This window comes from Carettochelys insculpta, chromosome 4, assembly GCF_033958435.1.
Source record: "Carettochelys insculpta isolate YL-2023 chromosome 4, ASM3395843v1, whole genome shotgun sequence".
NCBI classification, from domain to species: domain Eukaryota; kingdom Metazoa; phylum Chordata; order Testudines; family Carettochelyidae; genus Carettochelys; species Carettochelys insculpta.
In genome coordinates, this window is record NC_134140.1 from 72,391,934 (window position 1) to 72,412,678 (window position 20,745).

General features: G+C 38.4%; 1 protein-coding gene across 2 annotated transcripts in view; it reads right to left on the reverse strand.

The window, feature by feature from the left end:
- The window catches only part of TLL1 (tolloid like 1), a 241,652-nt gene that overhangs the window by 130,207 nt on the left and 90,700 nt on the right, over window positions 1–20,745 (reverse strand). For both annotated transcript variants that reach the window (XM_074991871.1, XM_074991872.1), the window contains exons 3-4: window positions 12,061–12,171; window positions 2,518–2,598 (exon numbers count right to left, since the gene is read on the reverse strand). In XM_074991871.1, the coding sequence (XP_074847972.1) occupies window positions 2,518–2,598; window positions 12,061–12,171 (192 nt within the window). The remainder of the gene's footprint in view (window positions 1–2,517; window positions 2,599–12,060; window positions 12,172–20,745) is intronic.

Sequence of the window (20,745 nt, forward strand, 5' to 3'; positions counted from 1 at the left end):
CTGAGGCAGAGCACAACAATATGACAAAAGGACACTGCTCAGCTTTGCCACTTGCTGCTGCTGGAGGTCAAGCATTCTCTGGTTAAACTCTAGTTGACTCTGATGCCACTCAGCTGTACTATGATACCACTGAGCCAGCTGAGTGGCATCAAAGTCAACTAGAGTTTAACGAGAGAAAGCTTGACCTTCAGCAGCAACAAAGTCAGAGTGAGGTCACAGCAAAGCAAACTGAGGCCATGGCAAAGATCGTAATGGTTGTAACAAAGCAAATGGAGGTCCTGAGCTCCCTGCTGCAGTTGCAGAGGCATTCCCAACCCAGTAGTGCAGCAGCCAATACTTGCTGCCTGGAGTCCCCTCAGGAAAGATCACTCACCCCCCATCATCACAGTCCCTCCATGTGGGGAGGGAGGGCAAGGATAGCATGCCACTTCAGTCCAAAGGGTCAGTGCAAAAGGCTATTAAAGCACCCTAGAGAAGGCTTCTTTTCCCTGCAACTTAAACCTCTCTTCTCCCCAAAATAAAATCATTCCTTTGAGCTCAGGGTGATTTCATGGCATGCAAGAGTGGAGGAGAAACACAAATCAAACTGGGCAGGTGGGGGAGGGCCGACGGCACAGCTGGTCACTAACAGTCCCTGGTCTGCAGCAGACATGCAGCTGAGAGAACTGGATGTTTCAGGGAGGGCTGAAGCCACAGCTGCGCACCACATGCATTCTACTTACAGCAATTTAAGCCCCTCCCATCAAGTTAAACCATTCACTAATTAAGACACAATATGATTTACTGGCATTATGTCACAGAAAAACATAGGTAGCATTTGCATTACAGATCATTCATGAATCTATTTTTTGAAGTGTTCCTTATTGCTGCTGCCTGAGCATGGCTACTGGTGGATGGTTGTGTAGGCGGCTGTGAGTAAGCCCTGCCTATGGCCCCAGCTTCAGAATTTCAGATTGACAGGAAAGTTTCACGCCTAGATTCACATATGTTATGCAAAATAGCAAACTCTGTAATTACAGGGGGGGCATTACCTTCAGAAAGGTCCAAACGTGTCAATAAATGTCTGAACCTCACTTTTAAACTGCCAAAGGTGCATTCCACCACATTCGGCATGTGCCAAGTCTGTGACTAAAGTATTTCTTGCTGGGGTCCAGGGCTCCTGTGTAGAGTTTCATAAGACAGGGGAGCAGAGGGTAAGCAGGGTTGCCCCATATAACAATGGACAACTCCATGTTGCCAATAGTCATTCTCCCATCAGAGAAAAAAGTCTCATCCAGGAGCTTGCCACTTGCTTCTGAACTATTAAAGTCAGCCTCACTTTTATGTTGTTGCACTTCAGGGTGGACACCAGCACATCCCAAAGTTCCATAAAAGTGGACTTGCACATGCAAAAGTTCTGCACCCACTGCTGGTTGTCCCAGGACTCCAAAACGATGTGGTCCCACCAGTGTGTCCTGGTCTCACGAGGCCAAAACTACTGCTCCACTGTCACCAATGCAGTCATGATAGATAGCAGCTCTGAGTTCTTGGACTGCAGTTGGGAGATTTGCTCTTCCAAACTGTCCTTGTCATCCTCATCAGCAACACTATTATGATAGCCAACCATCACTAAGCTTTTTATTTGAAGGAAAAAACATGTGACATCCACTGTGGTTGCCAAAACAATCTGTGCTATGATTTGGATCATTTGGGAATCTATGCTTGCACTGGAATGCCACAGCAGGAAATGGGACATTCTCCATTTTGTTTTTCACGTGGTTACTGATGCTGTGAATTCTGGGACAGTGCTTGGAATTCTGGGAATCAAACATGAAACACCCACAAGCATCCAGGGCTAAGGCACTGTGGGATAGGTATCTATATTACACTGCTCATGCTATCAAACTTGCATGGGACAATGGCGACATGGAGACTCTATACAGAAAAAGGGTAAGTCAAATTTCAAAAAGCTTTGTAGACACTTAATTCAAATTCACAATATTGAGGTTAAATAATCAAATTTATTAAAAATCGAATTTATCTCACAGTGTAGACACAGCCTTAGTTGTGTTGCACCAAACACAGTGAATAAACTTACTTCAGTATTAACGGAGATGCCACAGATATGGCTCATTGAATTCTACGGAAATTTACAACTTTTTAAAAATATTTTCTTTAGGAAACGTTTCACATGCAGTATTACTCATCAGTGTCCCACTGCTGCCAAAACCATAAACCATTCACAATTACTTGTAGCTATCCATCCATATACCTAGTGATTTTTAATAATTTTAAATAAATTTTTAAATATGTGTTTTAGGATTTTTTCTTCCAAATAAACTTCTGTAGCGCTTACATTAAATAGAACATCTCTGACAAAATACAGATAAGAAAAGAGCTAATGTCTTCATTACTCTTGTTTTAATAGTTTACAGTAATACTGATATAGACTGGGCTAAAGATGTTAAAAGTACTGTCGTTATTAATGTTAACTCTACATCACATTAGGCAGTCTGCTAATTCAAACAGTGAAAATACCAGAGCCAAATCTTCTTATCCTCTCTATAAGCTGATAGAGGGCTCCTCGTTTTTTTGACGGCCCATGTTCACCAAAGCCACCTTTAAAAAGAAAAAGGAAATGTTATGGAAGTTAAAACACAAAACATTACACATATAGTGAATATGTTATGGAGATAAATTAGAAATTACTCTTTAGGATATGCAATGTGTCTTTAAGGAAGTTTAAAATTCTTTAATGAGAGACAAACAAATTCTTCAAGCATTTTCGACAATGAAACAAAAACACATTTGTAGCTGAAGAATTTTCTACCATGCATTCCAGAACGCAAGCCAACATGTCTTTGTTATGTACACAAGTCATGACAATTACATCATCTAATTATTATTTGAAGCTTTTTTTCCCCCCTCAGTGACCTTGACATCCTCACTGCTATATTGATTGACAGCTGGATGCCCTGCTTTCACAGAAATGTTCACAGAATTTTCCTCAGTGTTCTCATATCTATGGGAGGGGAAAGTTAAGACTCTAAGAGCAAGCAAGCAAATAAACATGGTAAAAGAGCATAAAGAATGGGCTTTTTCCCCCAAAAAGCCTTTGTGGTTCTTTTTTAATTTGCAAATAATTCTTTAAAATACAATCAAAACACTAACTGCTAACCTATCCAATACCAAAGTATAGTAACATGACCTCTCATGCATTCTTGTGGTGTTCCAATAATCAATGATGGACAGAGAAGCAGAAAACCTAGCCATCGAAAGATGCAGTGGGTGTTTCATTGTCTGAACATTTAACAATCCAATTAGGGGCAGGCACCAGATTTATTTAAAGCATGTATGCTGCCCATGGCAGCTTGCTGACTACTTCAGTTTCATAGCAGTTTGTTAATCTAGTCATTATTGCACATCACCTTTAAATATGTTAGTAACTGAGAAATAAAAAAGAGTGCTAACAGTATTGTGACATACAATTAATTACCAGAATAATCTAAAGAGGTTTTTGATAACTTTATAAAACTCCTATACATGAATTAAAAAAAAACCCACAAAACAAAACATTATTTACTGTAAAACAGCAGGGTTTCAAAGCTACTGCAACAGCAGGAGACAGCTAACAATAAAGTACTGTGGAAGTTATTATAAGCCATACCAGTTCCAACCAATATTTCCTCAAATTCCCTTTTCCTCTTACATTTTTACAACAATTTCTGCAATCTATAAGGTTCCATTTACTAAACAACAATTCAAAAGGCAGATTACAGACTAGACAATGCCATATAAGGCAAATAAGTTATCATGCTTACTCAGTGAATAATAATGTGCCTAATTATTTAGATTACACTGTCATATACTTGCTGGATCCCTTGAGAAAAATTTTTTAAATTTTTAAAAACATTTTAGGAAGATGAGGTAATACTCTGATACATGCCTTTCCAAGGAAATATTTAGTTATAGCATGTGCTATACTGTGTCTGTGCATTTCACATTGCCTATTATTAATTCAGTTATTTCATGTTAGCATTTATTTTTCAAAATTACATAAAGAGAAAAAAATCCAGACAATAGTGAGCAGGGAAAAATCTTCAGAAAACAGGCAAATGTGAAAGAGATAATAGCAATAGAGAGGAATCCATGACTTCATTTATATAGGAAGCTGCTATTCCTTTACTTATCAATAGTTATTACAACAAAAATAAGGAGTAAAGTAGTACACTAGCAGTGGTGTCTAATAACACGCATGATGTATTCTGCTTAGTTTATAAAAAGACTGATGTCAAAGAAGAAATTAAATAAGAATACCTTAAAATAGCTAACCTGAATTATTTTATGACCAATGCATACACTACAGAACATACACTTCAAGCCACAAACTAGCCAAAAGTGAATTTAAAAGAAAATCAACATAGACTTTCTACATGTTAACCCTGGGAGCAGGGACATAGTACTTTTAGCAGTTCTATACAAAAGCTACATAATAGCTCCTTTTCTCTTGTTGTTGTTTAAATTATTGTTATTTATGCAGCACAGTGTATAAAAGTTGCTTTACAAGTCAAGCACAGGTCCTTGCCCTGAGGAACTCATACTGTAGATGTCTGAACCTGCAAATCTATTTAAATAATCCACAGTGAATTGAGTATTCCTACTGCTTGAGTCAGAGTTTGCAAGATCAGGCATTGCATTATTATTTGCAATGCAAGAGCCAAATCCTCCCAACAACAACCCTGTCAATGATGGAGAATCCACTATGACCCTGGGGAAATTGTTCCAATTAATGATTACAATTACCATTAAAATTTGCACCTTACCTCCAGTCTGAATTTGTCTATTGTAAACTTCCAGCCACTGGAAGTTATACCTTTCTCTGCGAGAATGAGGAGCCCATTATTAAATATTTATGCCCCAAGTATACACTTAAAGACTAATCAAGTTATCCCTTAACCTTCTCTTTACTAAGCTAAATAGATTGAACACAAACATAATTATAATAGCATTTTGTTAACCCTTTAAACATTTTGGTGGTTCTTTTCTAAGTTTTCTACAATTTCTCAGCACCTGCTTTGAACTGTGGACACTGCACACAGCATTATATTAGTGGTCATGCCATGAGACTAAATGCAGAGGTAAAATAATCTCTATACTCTTACTTAAGATTTCAATTCTTATGCATCCCAGCATCACAATGGGACTGTCTGGTCATTTGAAACAACAAGTCCTATGACTCCTTATAGATATTTTGGAACATGAGCTTTTATGGGCAAAGACATGCAGCTGATGAAGCAGGTCTTTGCCCACAAAAGATTATGCTCCAAAATATCTGTTAGTCTATAAGGTGCCACAGGACTTCTTGTTGTTTTTGAAGATACAGACTAACGTGGCTTCCTCTCTGATACCTGATTATCTGATAATCTACCATGACCACCAAATTTTTTTTGGACTCATTGAATCCCAGGATGGAGTCCACCATCTTTAAGACCTACTTTTTTTTTATTCCCAGATGTATGTTTACATTTTTGATTGCACACAATTTACCTAGTAATATCACTGGAGATATTTAAGAACAAGTTAGATAAATATCTAACAGGAGTAACACAGATCAGCATTTCTCAACCTTTTTTATAAAGTACTCCTTCTGCAAAAAGAAAACAAAAAAAAATTATAAGTACCCCCAGTACCTACAATTTTCAGATACACAAATTATTTTTCAACTGTTGCAACACATTTGTTTAAACAACTTAATCGTAACTGGTTGGTTGGAAGAAATCGCATATAGGCAATAAACTTGCCATCATACTTATGATTGTGCAAAAAGATGAATAAAAATTAGATGAACATAAACTATGTCTATATTTTATTCATAATAAAGGTTGAGAAACACTAAGATAATGTGCCCTCTGGAACAGCTCTGCATACCCAGTTGCGAACCACTGATATTGATGGTGTTGGTCCTGCTGTGAGGGCAAGGAACTGGACTTGATGACCTCTTGAGGGCCCTTCTAGTACTAGTGCTCTATCATCATCATCAATAACTGTGGGTTCAGCACCCGTTGGTGTCTGATGCCTCTCTCACAATTTCCTTCCATCTTTCACTGTCCAGTGGCTTAGTTTCTGTAGACTAGCTCCACACCAATCTACTACATCATCTACCCATTCTCTGTGGGGTCTGCCTCTCCTATGCAGACTGTCCATGATGCCGAATACCAGGGTCTTGATTTTTCATTCGTCGTTCATTCTGCAAATATGCCCAAATAGTTGTAGCTTCTGTTTTATAACCTTCTGCAGCAGGTTCTCTTTCGGCTGTATCTTTCTATATAATTCCTCATTGGTGGCCTTCTGCATCCATCCTATTCTCAGAATCTTTCTATAACAACTCCTTGCAAACTTTTTCAAATATTCTTCTTTTTCAAATCTTTTGTTATCACCCATGTCTCACATCTGTACAGCATACTGCTGAATACGCACGTTTTCAAGACACTCAGCTTCATTCTTAAGCTAATTGCTTTGCTTTTCCAAATCTTATCCATCGCCTTCAAACTCGCTCTTGCTATCGCTATTCTAGTCGCTATTTCCCTCTTACAGTCTAGATCATATGTTATGCTCTTCTCCAGATGTGAACTTCTCCACATTTTCTAGTTCAATACCATCAATACTGATCTTCCTTCCTATTCCCTTATGTCCAAATACCATTGTTTTTGTTTTACCAATGTTCACAATCAGGCCGTACCGCTTCCCTTCTTTAGCGCCTGTACCATTTTCGCTAGCTTCTCCATATCTTCCTCAATGATAACTACATCATCCGCAAACCTCAAGTTGTTAATTCTTTCCCCGTGCACAGATACCCCTTCTACCTCTTCCTTGACCTTGTCCATCACTCTCTCCAGATGTGCAATGAAGATACTTGGCAATATTGGATCTCTTTGTCTCGTACCTCTGCTTGTTTTAAACCAACTTCCCAAATCCTCGCATGTTCTCACCACTGCCTCCGCATTGTCATTGATATCCTTCAACAACCCTATCAGTCTGCTATCCACTCCATATGACTCCAACACCACTCAAGTCACTTTCTGATCTATGCCATCAAACGCCTTTTGAAAAATTGACAAAGCAAGTGTATACGTTCTTGTTCTTTCATCGAGCTTTTTACGCTATCAGTCTTAGTGCCAATATCTGCTGTATGGTACTTCTATCTTTTCTGAATCCTGCTTGCTCATCTGTTCTATGTCCTTCTATCTGTGATCTTAGTCTCTCAGTCAGTATCATCATCAGCACCTTGCCTACATGACTCGTTAGGGCAATCGTTTTGTAGTTCTTGCACGCCAATGTACTTCCTTTCTTGGGTATTGTCACTAGCACAGATCTTGTCCATTCCTTAGGCACCTTCTCTTCTTTCCATGCTATATTACATAATCAGTGTATTTCTTGAATCATGCTGCTTTCTCCGCCATATCTGATCATCTCTCCTGTGATCTGATCACTTCCAGGGCTCTTGTTGTTCTTTAGTTGTTTCACTGCTTTTTCTACTTCCTCCTTCAAAATATCGGTCTCGATCTCAATGCTTGGTGGAGGTCTCTCTTTCAGTTCTTGAATGAGTCTCTCTGAGACAGTTGGGCCCAATTGTGCTTTGTATAGGTCGGTGCAATATCTCATCCATCGCTGCACAATTTTCTCCCTGTTCATGAGCACTTCTTCGTTCTCATCTTTTATCACCATCTGCTTTGGTTGTCATGTCCTATTAATATTCCTAATTGTTTTATACACCTACTTGGTCTTACATTGACCGTAATACCTCTCTATCTCTTCACATTGCTCCTATAGCCATTTCTCATTACGCTTTCTGACTGCTTTCCTCATTGCATTTCACCCTGTATTGCTGTTCTGCCATCTCAGAGACACCTCTTCTGATCTTCAATGCTCTCTTCTCTTGAACCAACTTCAGTGTCTCCTGGGTAATCCACTTCTTATTGATCTTTCCTTCTGGAACAGTCTGCTCAATAGCCTCTTCTATAGTGATGGCTACCCCTGCAACTCTCTTATCTAGGTCCTTCTCTGTGGTGATATTCTTAATCTTCTCTTCGAGTGCTGCTGTGTATGCATTCCCTGTTTCTTCCTCACATAGCCTTGTCACGTCTCTTCTTTTCTTAAACTGTATCCTACATATTCTTTTGAGTTTTATCTTGATGTTTGCAATCACTAGACTGTGGTCTGAGTCTAAATCCACTCCTTGGAAAGTTCGGCATTGCTGTACTGATGTTATCCATCTTCTTCTTATCAAAATCATATCTATCATGTTCTTGGACTTCCCATCATTCGATCGCCACGTTCACTTCCTACAGTCATTCTGTTGGAATCTCATATTGCAGATCACCATCTCATGCTCTGTAGCAAACTCGTAGTTTCTCACTTCGTTCATTTCTTTCTCCATATCCAAACCTTCCCATGACTCTCTCCCAACTTTCATTAACTGTTCCAACCTTCGCATTCCAATCTCCTCCGATGATCAACAGATCTTTCTTCAGTATCTCCTCTTCCATCTTTGTCAAGTCTTCATAGAATAGCCCAATCTCTTCCTCCATACTGTCTGACATGGGTGCATACACCTAAATGACTGAGATGTTGAACGGTTTTCCTTTGAATCTCGCTACCATCATTCTTGCACTCACTGGTTTGTAACCTAATAATGCTCTTCTAGCTGTTTTTATAAGAAAGAATCCTACTCCTGCTTCATGCTTCGTTTCATTTCCTCACCAAATGACATTGCAACCACATATCTCCCCAGTCCCATCCAATGCATCTCTGCCAGTCCAAGTATATCACATCGGTATCTCTCTATCTCCTTCCGAAGCAGCTCTAATTTTCCAGTTGCCCACAGCATTCGGACGATCCATGTTCCAATGGATAGCATATGTGTGAGCTGTAATTTTCTTCTGGTAGCCAACTTATTGACCCAACTCCGATCACTTGATTGTTATCGCGGACCTTGTTTATCCAGGCAACGTACAAGCCGGCATCTTTTATCATTTAGTTGTACTGGTATCAGATTTCATTCGTATTGTTGTTTGACTGTCAGTGCATCGACACACATCTGACCAACCCTCCTCCTTCATCCAGGCTTGGGACTGGCATGGAGCTCAAAGAGGCTTCATGGCGGAGTTTAGTGCTCTATGATTCTGACTAAATGACCTAGCCACTTCATCACTTACCACTTTCCCACCCATTCTTTGTTTTCTGTTAATTTTATCAGTGGCTATTTTACCTTTGCTTCTAGGTCATTAAGACAAATGTTATATAGCGTAAGGCCAAGCACCACTCCCTTTGAACCCCACCAGAAATATGTGGCGCTGATGACAATTCTCCAATGATGATTACATTTTCAAGTCTGTCAATCTGTTTTTAAATCTATTTAATGTGTGCCATGATAAGTTTATATCAGTCTAGATTTTAATCAGAATGTCATGCAGTATCAAGTCAAATGCCCTAGAAAAGTTCAAGTATAATATGTCACAACTATTATATTTATCAACAAAACTTGCAAACTCTTCAAAACAGATATCACAATATTGCAGTTGGTGGCGGTATAGCACATGTTTAAGTGTTTTGCAACATATGGGCCAAAGCGCCACCACACTATATACATGCAATATTCTGAATTTAGAAAAATCACGTATTTATGACATAAAACGAGACACCTTTTTAAAGATAAATACTGCAAATCTGTCAAAACAAACATACAAGTCATAAACTGAGCACTTAGGACGCAGCCCAGCTCCTGCTAATTGTACCAGAAATTGAATCAAGGCTTTCAGATTCAGTTCTATTTCTATTATTTCAGTTCTATTTCTATTATTCCTTTTATTTCCCAGTGGGCACTACCTGAGGATTATGGTGGCCAGAATAATCCTTAACATGGTACGGTAAAAGCTAGGTTATCCAGAACACATATAACTATCATATTGTATTAACTAGTGGCCACTGGCGTGGCTGCCGCAGGGTCAGTTACCCATCTGGGGCTGGCTGACCAACTGCCACCGCCCTGCTCTACTCTCCAGCACACTTGATTATCTGGGCCAGATAGTAGAGGTGTTACTGTACCAGAATCTCTCTCTGAAAAGAACACTACTTGACTGGAATAATGAACATACCTCAACAAAATGAGGGAATGAAAATTAAAATAGAAAAATACCAAATATAACAAAGAGCTTCAAATTATCTTGAATCCACCCAGCAATCACCAGAAAGGATCTTTGTCACCTTCAAAGACATCAGAGGTATCAAAACAAAAGTGTGCAGGTCAGATAAACCACTCACCTACATCTACGTTAAAAGAAAATTATTGACCTTGCTCTCTAAATTTTGTTGAAAAAAAAAAACAGGACCTGAAATACGTCAAAGCCAATGAAAATGATTTGTTTGACACAATGTAAATAAGAGTCAGTGAATTTTTCAATCTAACTTGATCTAGAAAAGATCAAAGATGACCTTGCCTAGGTGGCTTAAGGAGAAAATAAAAGAAAATGCTAGGGTAATACACACATATTCTAATGATTATACCTAGTTACAAAGACAAGTAAATCACAGAAAAAATGTTTTAACATGAGTCTAAGAAAAAATAATTTTTCAAAAAGCTATCTGCATCTGCATCAGCCCTTTCCTTCAAATCATTCCTCAAGAGACAGGTCTGCAGCAACGCCTATAAACAAATCACCAAATTAATGTGGGCAAGGTGTGAGGGTCAGGTGGGGACAACTCTAATTTACACACACAGTTTAAAAAGTAAATGTATTTTAAAATGTTATGTTTGCATGAATCACTCTTCTAGACCCCTCATATGTCACTTATCTTTTAAATCCCATTTTCCACAAGTGACCCCAATCCTTCTGGAGAAGACTACAGGAGTAGGACCTACAGCTAATCAGAAGGAATTCCATTTTCCTAAATTCTTGTACTGTGCTTAGCACAACAGAGAACAAATCCTGGTTGCAGCTTCTTGTACTTCTGCATTATAAATATACACACGTACAAATACATAAATCTTAGCAGAGAGATTATATATATATCTATATATGTATGCGCACACATTCACACTTGTCTAGTAAATATTTATACAGCTATCTCTAAAACCAGTTTTACAGTTGATTTTTTTTCAATGTTAATTGAAACAAAGAATGTAATGAATAATCAGAGCCCACAATATTTTGACAAAATCCTGGAATATTCCACTAAATGGAGAGTCTCAGGTGCAACTCATACAAGAAATCACATTTCTCTGTTGAAAACTGTATATGGGTAAGATTGTAAATATGTGATCTGCCCTGAACAAGTGGTGTGGTATATCTCCTGTAGCAGCCTAAAGCTTGGTAGGTAAGTCAATTACATATGCAATTGTAGCTACAGCAGTTGTGTAGGTTGAAGCAATCTGCAATCGACTTACCTGGCCATCCTCACTAGGTCAACAGGAGAGTTTTTCCTGTCAACCTCTCTTACTCCTCGTGATATCGAAGAGAACAGGAATGGACTTTTGACCTCTCATTGGTTGATTTTGTGTGCCCCCCACCAGGTACACAAAATCAAAGCACGGAAGATTGACCTGATCACATATGGCCTAAGAGGAAGACTGCGATTCTCTGAGAAAAATCTTCCTTTCAGTTTCATGTCTGTATACATATCCCAGCAAATCAGTGCAGCTGTGCCAGATGGCATGTGAAGAACAGCCAAGATTTCAGCCATTCCTGAATCTGTCCTGACCCTCTCATGGGGCTATACACCTCCTTACTCTGTTGCACTGCTGTGTAACCAGGCCATGGTTTGGCATTCTCTAAAAGATAAACCCTATCTTCATGTTTCAGGAAATAGTTTTCACTAGAAATACCAGAAATAAAATCAAAATCCCCTGATTTTCATTGACTCTTAGGAAGCAAATATGAAATGATTAAACTACTTTCTAAAGTTTAAAAACAGTATTACCCCCAGATGATACCATATTTTGTAGGTTTAAAGTATAGCTTGCATTCTGTGAATGAGTAAATAACTAAAGATTAAAAATAAAAAGTCACAACTTTAACGCCATACCTGTGTTATGTCCAAGTCTTTCATTTGAATGCTGCGTAAGGTCAATTGTCCTGTCAATTTGAAAGATTTTTAAGTCTTCCTCATCCAAGGCAATATCTCCCCAAAAGACAGCTTTAAATTAAAAAGAGCTGAATTTAATTAAGACATTTAGTTGAACATTAAAGCCAAACTGAAGCATACATTCTGATGTCATAGTTCACAAAAAGATATATACACAGATTGTGGAATTCTGACTAGTTCATAATAACATAGGGAACATGCATTTTAATCCATTCCAATTTAGCTTTACATCCATTCCAAAATACCTTTAATATCCCTTTAGCTTTTTATTTATATATTTTTATGGATATTTTAATTTTTTTCTGTTGAACAGAATACATGCAATCGTATAAACATGACACTAATCTTCAACAAATCCTTATGTTTTTTTCCTCTGTAAGCACAATAAAGGAAAATAAAAGAGTGGATTAATTTTTTTTTTAAATATGAAGCCCATCAGAACAAGAATTTCACAGAGATACAGCCCATAACATAATATAGCCTGGAAAATGAAGACAAGAAACTTTGACATGTTTATAACATTGTGTTCTATGTACTCATCAGCTTGTTTATTTCAGAAGGAGTTCTCTTTTCCTTTATCTTCTACTTGATCAATACATTTCCTTTACACAGTTTAATCCCAAATTTTGTGTTCTCTCACTGCTTTGGCTTTCATGAATTTATGGCCTCCTGGATTTCTTTCTACCTCTGTTAGCCTCTGCTTTGGTGGCTCTTCCCACCTTCTTTTTCCTATTCTCAGCAGCATTCTCTAAAAGGTTTGTGTTCGTGGTCTCTCTTTCTTTCCTTTTTACACTTTATACATAAACTGCCATCCCTTCACTTACTCAGATCAAATGGCCAGGAGCTTTGACCAAATGAATGTAAGCAAGCTAGATGTGTGATCACCAGTCTGTAGCCCCATCTCTCTTTCTTTTTGGGATTAAATATTAACAAAAATAGATGCAAAACTGAAGTTCAACTCAAACATGTTGCAAAAGCTAAACTCCGCAGGCCAGACCCTCCAGTAGCCAGAAGTCAATAGAGCTTTTCCAATCTGTACTAGCAGAAGTCATTTTTTTATGATCTTCCCCCCAAAATTCTTCATTCTCAGAGCCTTCAGCATCTCTGTCAATAATTCCAGTAGCCACCTGGCAAACCCAACAGCCTGTGTCATGTTTGATTCTTTCCTCTTCTCTCACTCTGTGTATGGGATGTCACCAGTTTTAATTGGTTGTCCTTTATAGTTTCTACTGTAAATCCTTCCCTCTCTTGCCCTAGAACTAAAACTGTTGTTCACACATCATCTGCTGCGATACCTCATCTTTGGCATCTCTACACATCCATTCAAATCCATCTAAAAAGTTTTTGTTAACACATTTTCCTTTTCACTCCTCCACATGAAAACCTTAATGGCTTTTGCTTGCTGTAAAGACTACATTTTCTTTTGTTTACTTATATTTGTATTAGTTGTTATTTAATCAAGTTTGCACCCCAGAAGTCATTGTTTGCAGGGTGTCTTTGCTGGGGAACTCTTATTCAATGTATATCCATTCTCTTGAACCCAAGGCTACTAGAAAAAACATATCACATTGAAAGTAGCATTACACTGATTAATTTGTAAATGGATTGGCCACATAATGTAACTATCATAGTTTGATATACTTACCACAAAGACTGAGTACTATAAACATTAAAAATTGCTAAAAACAAAAAATAAGTCATAAAGGATAAAGACCCAGAGCAAGCAGAAGGAGAAAACAATTCTAGAGTTATAAACCATTTTTGTATAACACTTTGTTCAAAATTAGGAGCTGATGTTCAAGCCTCATCTCGGCAGTTCTGTAAGCATAGTAAATTGCTTCTTTTATTCTTTATGATGAACATGAACTACACTACAGGATGAACACAACTCATTCATTTTCAAACAAAATGTTTTAAAACCTGATGAGTAATATATATTTTTAAAACTGAACAGTTTTATTTCTTACATAATAGCCCTCTGGAAACAAGAGTGTGTATTTGAGAGCATTCCAAATACCTTTGAACTATTCAGTCATTCTATATATATCCTTACAACATATTCCTCCTAAGAGGCAGTGATTCAGCAGAAACATTATCTTTTCCCATTCAGCTCCTTGGAAGTGCATATTACAAAGAGCCATCATTTTACCAGTGATCTGTTTTCTGTGACTTTTATTTATGGTAATCATCATGAGACTGCAAAAGTAATAATAGTTCATTATTTTTTTCTCAGATGGCCTTCCACTTCCACCTTCTTTACCACACTCCTCCCACTGATATGTTGTATTCAGAAATGTCAGAAGGAAAAAGGACTTACTCAGCTCCCATCTGACTTCTAAGTTAATTTAATATCAGTTTTATACCGCAGAAGCATTTAGAGCCCTCAACTAATATTGGAGATTCAAATATTAGCCCTTATACACACACGCAATAAAACTGCAAACTCCACAGGATAGATACTTTCTAATTAAAACAGAAAAAGAGTCAAAGAAAGAGAATCTCGGTGTTACAGATAGGAAACTAAATCAGAAAGAGATTATGTGACTCACTCAAGGCTACATAGGAGGTTTGTGACAGAGCTAGACCTCCAATTGCCATGTACAGTATCAACCAGTAGACCACCCTTCTCTTCATATGAAGAGTTAATATCATGAAGGGGTCCGCATCAAAGGAATGAGTTATATAAAATAATGTATAATGAGGGTTACCTTTAATGTACAGCAATTATTAGTTGTATCTGTTTCTAAACTAAGGTATGGAAAGAAAACTAGAGAAACAGCTGTGGAAAAAAAAGTGATGAAGAAAACTATAGGTGAGAAAGAGCATATCTTGAGACCCAACTTTCTTGAATAGTGAAGGAAGGCTAAGAACAGGTCTTGATCCTAGATATGAAATTCCAGCTGTGGCAATTGCATAGCTGGATTTGATGTATCTATGATCAACTTATCTGGCTCTCCTCACTGAGGGAGATTGACAGGAGAAACTATCCTACCAACCTCTCTGAGTCCTCCCAATAATGAGTAATATAGGGGTCAACTGTAGAACATTGATAATTTGATTTTGCGCATCCGCACTAGGGAGGATAAATCGAACCCCAGATCGACCCTGAGTGCGTTGATCTCCCAGTAAATGTAGATCTAACCCTGAAAGGGCTGTAGATCCAGGCCTCTGGTTTCCTGTAGGACCTCTAATTCTTTAACCATATAGGCTATGTCTATACTTAACAATTTCGAAATGACCATGCTTATGGCCAGATCGAAGAATACTGATGAGGCACTGAAATGCACATTCAACGCCTCATTGGCATGCTGCCAGCTATGGCACTTTGAGGAATATGAGCTCATAGGAATAAGGGGATTTCAATGTTGGTGGGGTCCTTCCAAATAGGACCCCAGTGTAGACAAGTTGCACAAGAGTGAACTGCGGCACTTCATAAAACAGGTGCTGAATAAGCATTTCAGAACCTCTTTAATATTAGCTGATCTGGCCATTAGCATGGCCATTCTGAAGTTTTTGGTAGTTGCAGACACATACATACACTAACTACAAGGGAGATCTTTACCATATTTGTGCTAACACTAAAATGCAAGGAAAAAATAATTTATGCCCCCAGCTGATACTAATTTTGTCCCAGTTTTCTAAGCTTTAACAGTTCATATTTAATTTGTTTCAGACTAAGTTGCTAGTGTTGTGGGTGCTAATTGGCAGCAATAACTGCCACCTGCTCTGACAGCAATGTACAGTACTTTTTTAGTATTCTTCTATGAGATGTCTGGTGGACAATATCCAAATGCAGCAGCGAAAAGGAAAGATGAATTATAAAGAGAAAATTATAAGCAATTTACTCTCTTTTACTATTTCCTCTTGTTACTAAGTCAGAATCACCTTCCAAACACACCGACCAACCCTCTCAAAAGGGCTAACCAAAGTGAAGATATAGATATGAACTTGTTCCCTCCAAAGAGGGCTGAGGAAAGGGCACATGTTCCTGAACTCCAGGACAAAACATTGACGAAAGATACAAGCATCTTTTACCTATCACATCTCTTTACAGAAGGCAGAGAGAGTAGTAGTCATAAAGAGGATAATTTTGCCATTAGCATAATACAAGATCCAACCATTTTTAATAGAGAAATTTCATATTCAGCATATTGTCAAAAGTCTTGAATTTTCAGAACTGCATTGACAAATTATTTTCGCCCACTGATCTTCCAAAAGAACTTCTTTCAAAGGACTGCTATAGTGTAGACATAGCCTCTGTGTGTGTGTGTGTGTGTGTGTGTGTGTGTGTGTGTGTGTGTGTGTGTGTGTGTGTGTGTGTGTGTGTGTGTGTGTGTGTGTGTGTGTGTGTGTGTGTGTGAGAGAGAGAGAGAGAGAGAGAGAGAGAGAGAGAGAGAGGCAGTTTCTGTGTAACAATCTTACCTAGAATGAAAAAGGAATTCTCCTGCTTCTGAAAAAAACCCTGTCAGATATGAGATTATGTCACAATGTATCTTGTAAAACAAGTGTAGTGAACTAACTGTGAAAGTCAAATTGAAGCACACCTGTTATACAAGAAAAGATGCCAACCTGAAACTTCATTTAGGAGTATCTTTTGAAATACGATACTAGAAACATTTGACTAAACTAGCATAAAGCTTCAAAGCCAGGTATAGCTCATGTGGCTCCCACTGATTTGCCGACTGCCTTGGAAGAGCTTACAGACTCAGATTAATTATTTTGAGGGAAAAGCAAACCCCTTGCCAAAAAAATTTGGGAAGTGATGTTGATGAGTCCATCCATGACAAATGCAAATGTACTACTGTAAAGTAAAAATTACACCAACACTTCAAGGAAGAAGGAAATTTGAAGTTGAATGCTGTATTTTATCTTTGACAAGCTAAATTCAGCAGTAAAAGGACATGACTTGTTGAAGCCAAATCTGATAGTTCAACACACCAAGAACACAGTGGAGAGAGAAAAGATCCACTCCTGCAAAATGTAATACTTACCGACATGACCCAGAGCAGGGGCATGCAAAATACAGCCTGCACGCTGAATCCATCTGACCAAGTCACCAAATCTGGCCTGCAAATCAGCAGGAGCCTTGGGCTGGCTCCCTGCCTTCCGCACCACCCCACACCTCTTTGAACAGCCCTCTGCAGGGACCATATGCTCTCTGCATGCTGTGCACTGGAGGGGTCGGGGGAGCTACCTGGGCTATGCTTGTGGTATTAGCAGCTCATGAAGCAACCCCCCACCAAGGGCATGTGGCACAGACAGCACATGGTGCCTAAAGCCAGGCCACTCTGAGCAGTATGGCCGGGGGTGGGGGAAGCATGGAAGGCAGGGTATCACTGAGCTGCTGACCAGGAGCCACATAAGCAAGCACCTCTCAGCCAGAGCCTGCACCTGATGTGGCAACCCCTCCTTCCCCTCAACCTCTGTTCTCTCTCCTGCACCTCTGCCCCAGGTCACAACCCACTCCCCTTTACCCAGGCCCTATGACCCATCTGTACCCCAATCACCCACCACAAGCGCCCTTCTGCATCCAACCTCCATCAATATCCTGGAAGGCCACTTGATCATTTACCAAATTCTTGGAGCGGTGCCCCACCAAAAATTATTTCCCACCCCTGAGCTAGAACCTAAGCATATCACTTTTCACCATTTATAAGATATTGTGAGATGCATGACAAAAGTACAGCTTGACTCATCACATTTTTGCATCACAAAATGTCTTCCTCAGTATTTTTATTGCATTGAGATTGTATTTGTCTGTAACCACTTCCAACCAGGAAGCAGAGTGATCACTCTTTAAGCGTGCTTTAATAAAAAATATTTTCACTCAACTACGGAACAAACAAAGCTTAAAGTTCTTGCTATATCATATTGTGTCATGTCACACTGAGAATAAAGTAATTGCACCACTTCAGGCTTTCTAGGTACTCGTTTAAATAGTCAGCATTTAATCTGAATTGTTTTATTTTCTGTTTATGTAGATACTACAACCAGTTCGTTACAACTGGTTTTCTTTTGTTTAGTCAGTAATATACATGACTTGTTAGTAGTCATAAACTGGGTTATTTTTTGCTTTCATTAATAACATTTTCACTAAAAAAGGGACCTCTGAAAAATATTTCCCCAGGTCTTCAATCTGATTAATGCAGACATCTCAGATTGTCCATCCTTCGATGCTTTCTTACGGTACAGGGGGAGCAACTTCCTGATAACTTCCTTTTTATGACAAAAAGGTTGGAACTGTCAAACAGAAGGCATTAATCCTTCCATTAATTTTTGAACAAAATGCCCAATGACTGCAATGGGAGTTTTCTTCAGTGAACAGTGGGACACAGCCCTTCTTAAAATGTAACAAAATATAGACACCATTAAATTCTCTAATTTAATGCAAGAGTAGAGGTACCAATGTAGAATGCATATCCTGTCTTTGGACAAGCAGTAATGCAAAAAGAACACAATTCAGATGCTCTCTTCTCATATAATACCTACCTTGATTTTATTAAGAGTAAGCAGAGGACTCCGTGCATGTACAAAGGTAGCGATTGTGTCGTGCGAAGATAAGAAGTTAAGAATTCTGTTGACTCTCCTTTTGCACCTATCAGCAGGACTGATCTGTTTGGATAAGTGTGTCTATTTTTTTGGGCAAAAATAACCTTCCCTTTAATAATTTTGCTACCAGAAATTAGCAGAAATCTGATAATCAGATCATTTAGTATTTCAAAACAAAAACCAAAACACTGTGGAGCAAAGCCTTCAAAATGACTAAAGCAAAACTAGAAGACTTAGAGAGACATGTAGTTGGAGGAAATCTCAAATTCATCTAATTTCTTATATTTTGTGTCATTCCATTAGAAAGGAACCTCACACTTTCTGTCTACAGCTAATTTTTAATCTCCATTTGAAAATGTTATACTAAAATGAATTTAGACAAAGTGCTGTTAGTTTACATCTGAAACAATAGTTACAACAGAGAAAAATTTCTTCAGCTCCCACACTATAAACAACCGTTTAATGGAATCATTGTCCATGACTCATCAAAACTCCCCTGTTTAGGAAACAGCTTTTCGATCTGGTCATGTAGACCTTGATAAAGAGCAGATCCTGAGTAGTTCTGATGCAGTAGGTATTTTAATGTATTTAGTGTCATACGCAGGCAATATTCACATTATAAATGAAAGTTTATGCACTACATAAACAAACATTACTAATGAAGACCAGACTCACAAATCCTGCTAGATTCATTGATGAGGACAGGCCCACATAGAATCGTCTCCAAGAACTACAATTTTCTGTCACAGTGGAGAAAAATTCATGCACACTGTGTTCTTACTGCTGCATTTTTGCACTTCTACAAATCTGTGCTCTCACCAAATCCATAAAGTCTTACAAAACCCTAAAATTAACACATGTAACTATTAAAGAAATTAGAAGTTAAGCCATCTAATAGTATACACCTGCTTTATGGGCACACAAACCTAAACAGTAGAGTAAACCCCTTACTTACATAAGTTAAATTTTGTGTAAATCAGGACAGGGTCGGGGAGGAGCCTTGCTGCCTTCAGGTCCCCCAGCCCTGGCTGCACGTAGGTCCAAACCCTGGAGCCAAGAAACTGACCAGCGCAGCAGCAGCACTGGCCAGTGCAAGTGGGATGGAGCCAGGAGCCAAGCTGCCACCTGGTTCCCGGCTCCCTACCATTCATAATTTTGACTCAAGTTATTGCAAGAAATGCATAAGTTAAAATCATGTAAGTCATGGGTCTACTGTACTACAACTACTATGCACCACAACCCTAAATGTTGTTCCCTGGGATGCCAGCCTCCCATTATCTCCCATGACTATGTATTGCACACATCTCTTTAGCAAGTTACCTTTTCTCAGCATGACCAATTCCTACACCAAATATGCAAACATCTAGTGTTGGGAGACAGAAGGTGTTGTTTAATAAAGTGACGTGTAAAGAAAAAAAAAAGAGAAACAGTTAACATTGGAATGCGTGATAGAAACCAACAAAAGCTTGTGTAGTGACACAAATGCACATACACACAAATCAATCACTATTTAAAATTAAACAAAGATTAGATGTCATTCTAAAGATATGCTGCAATTCAATCACAACATATGAGCTTGGAGTAGAGGTCACTTGGTGGAATTCGGTTAGCTATGTTATGTGGGAAGAGAGACTAGATGAACACAACCCCTTACAAAATTAAGATCTACAAACATGTAAACAAACTAAATATTTAAACTGAATACTAACAATTCCTGGATGTGAAACTTCTTTGGTATTCATGCTAATATTTTTGCAGTGCATTTCATATTAAATAAAAAGAAAATTCCAAATGCTCACAATCATTTTGTAATAAATATAAGTTACAGACAATATAAATACTGACATGAGTAAAATCACATGAGAAAAGTTTGTTGGCATTTGACCCTAAAACAGAGCAGTTAATAACACCAAAACTAACTAGACTGAGGCTGTTTCTGCACTACGAAATTAAATTGAATTTCAAGGTGTTAGCTCGATATTAAAATGTCACTGCCTTCAGTATCTTGATTTATTGAGCTGTAATACCAATAACAAAATATCAGTATTTCAGGACAGGTATAGGGTCAATTTCAAA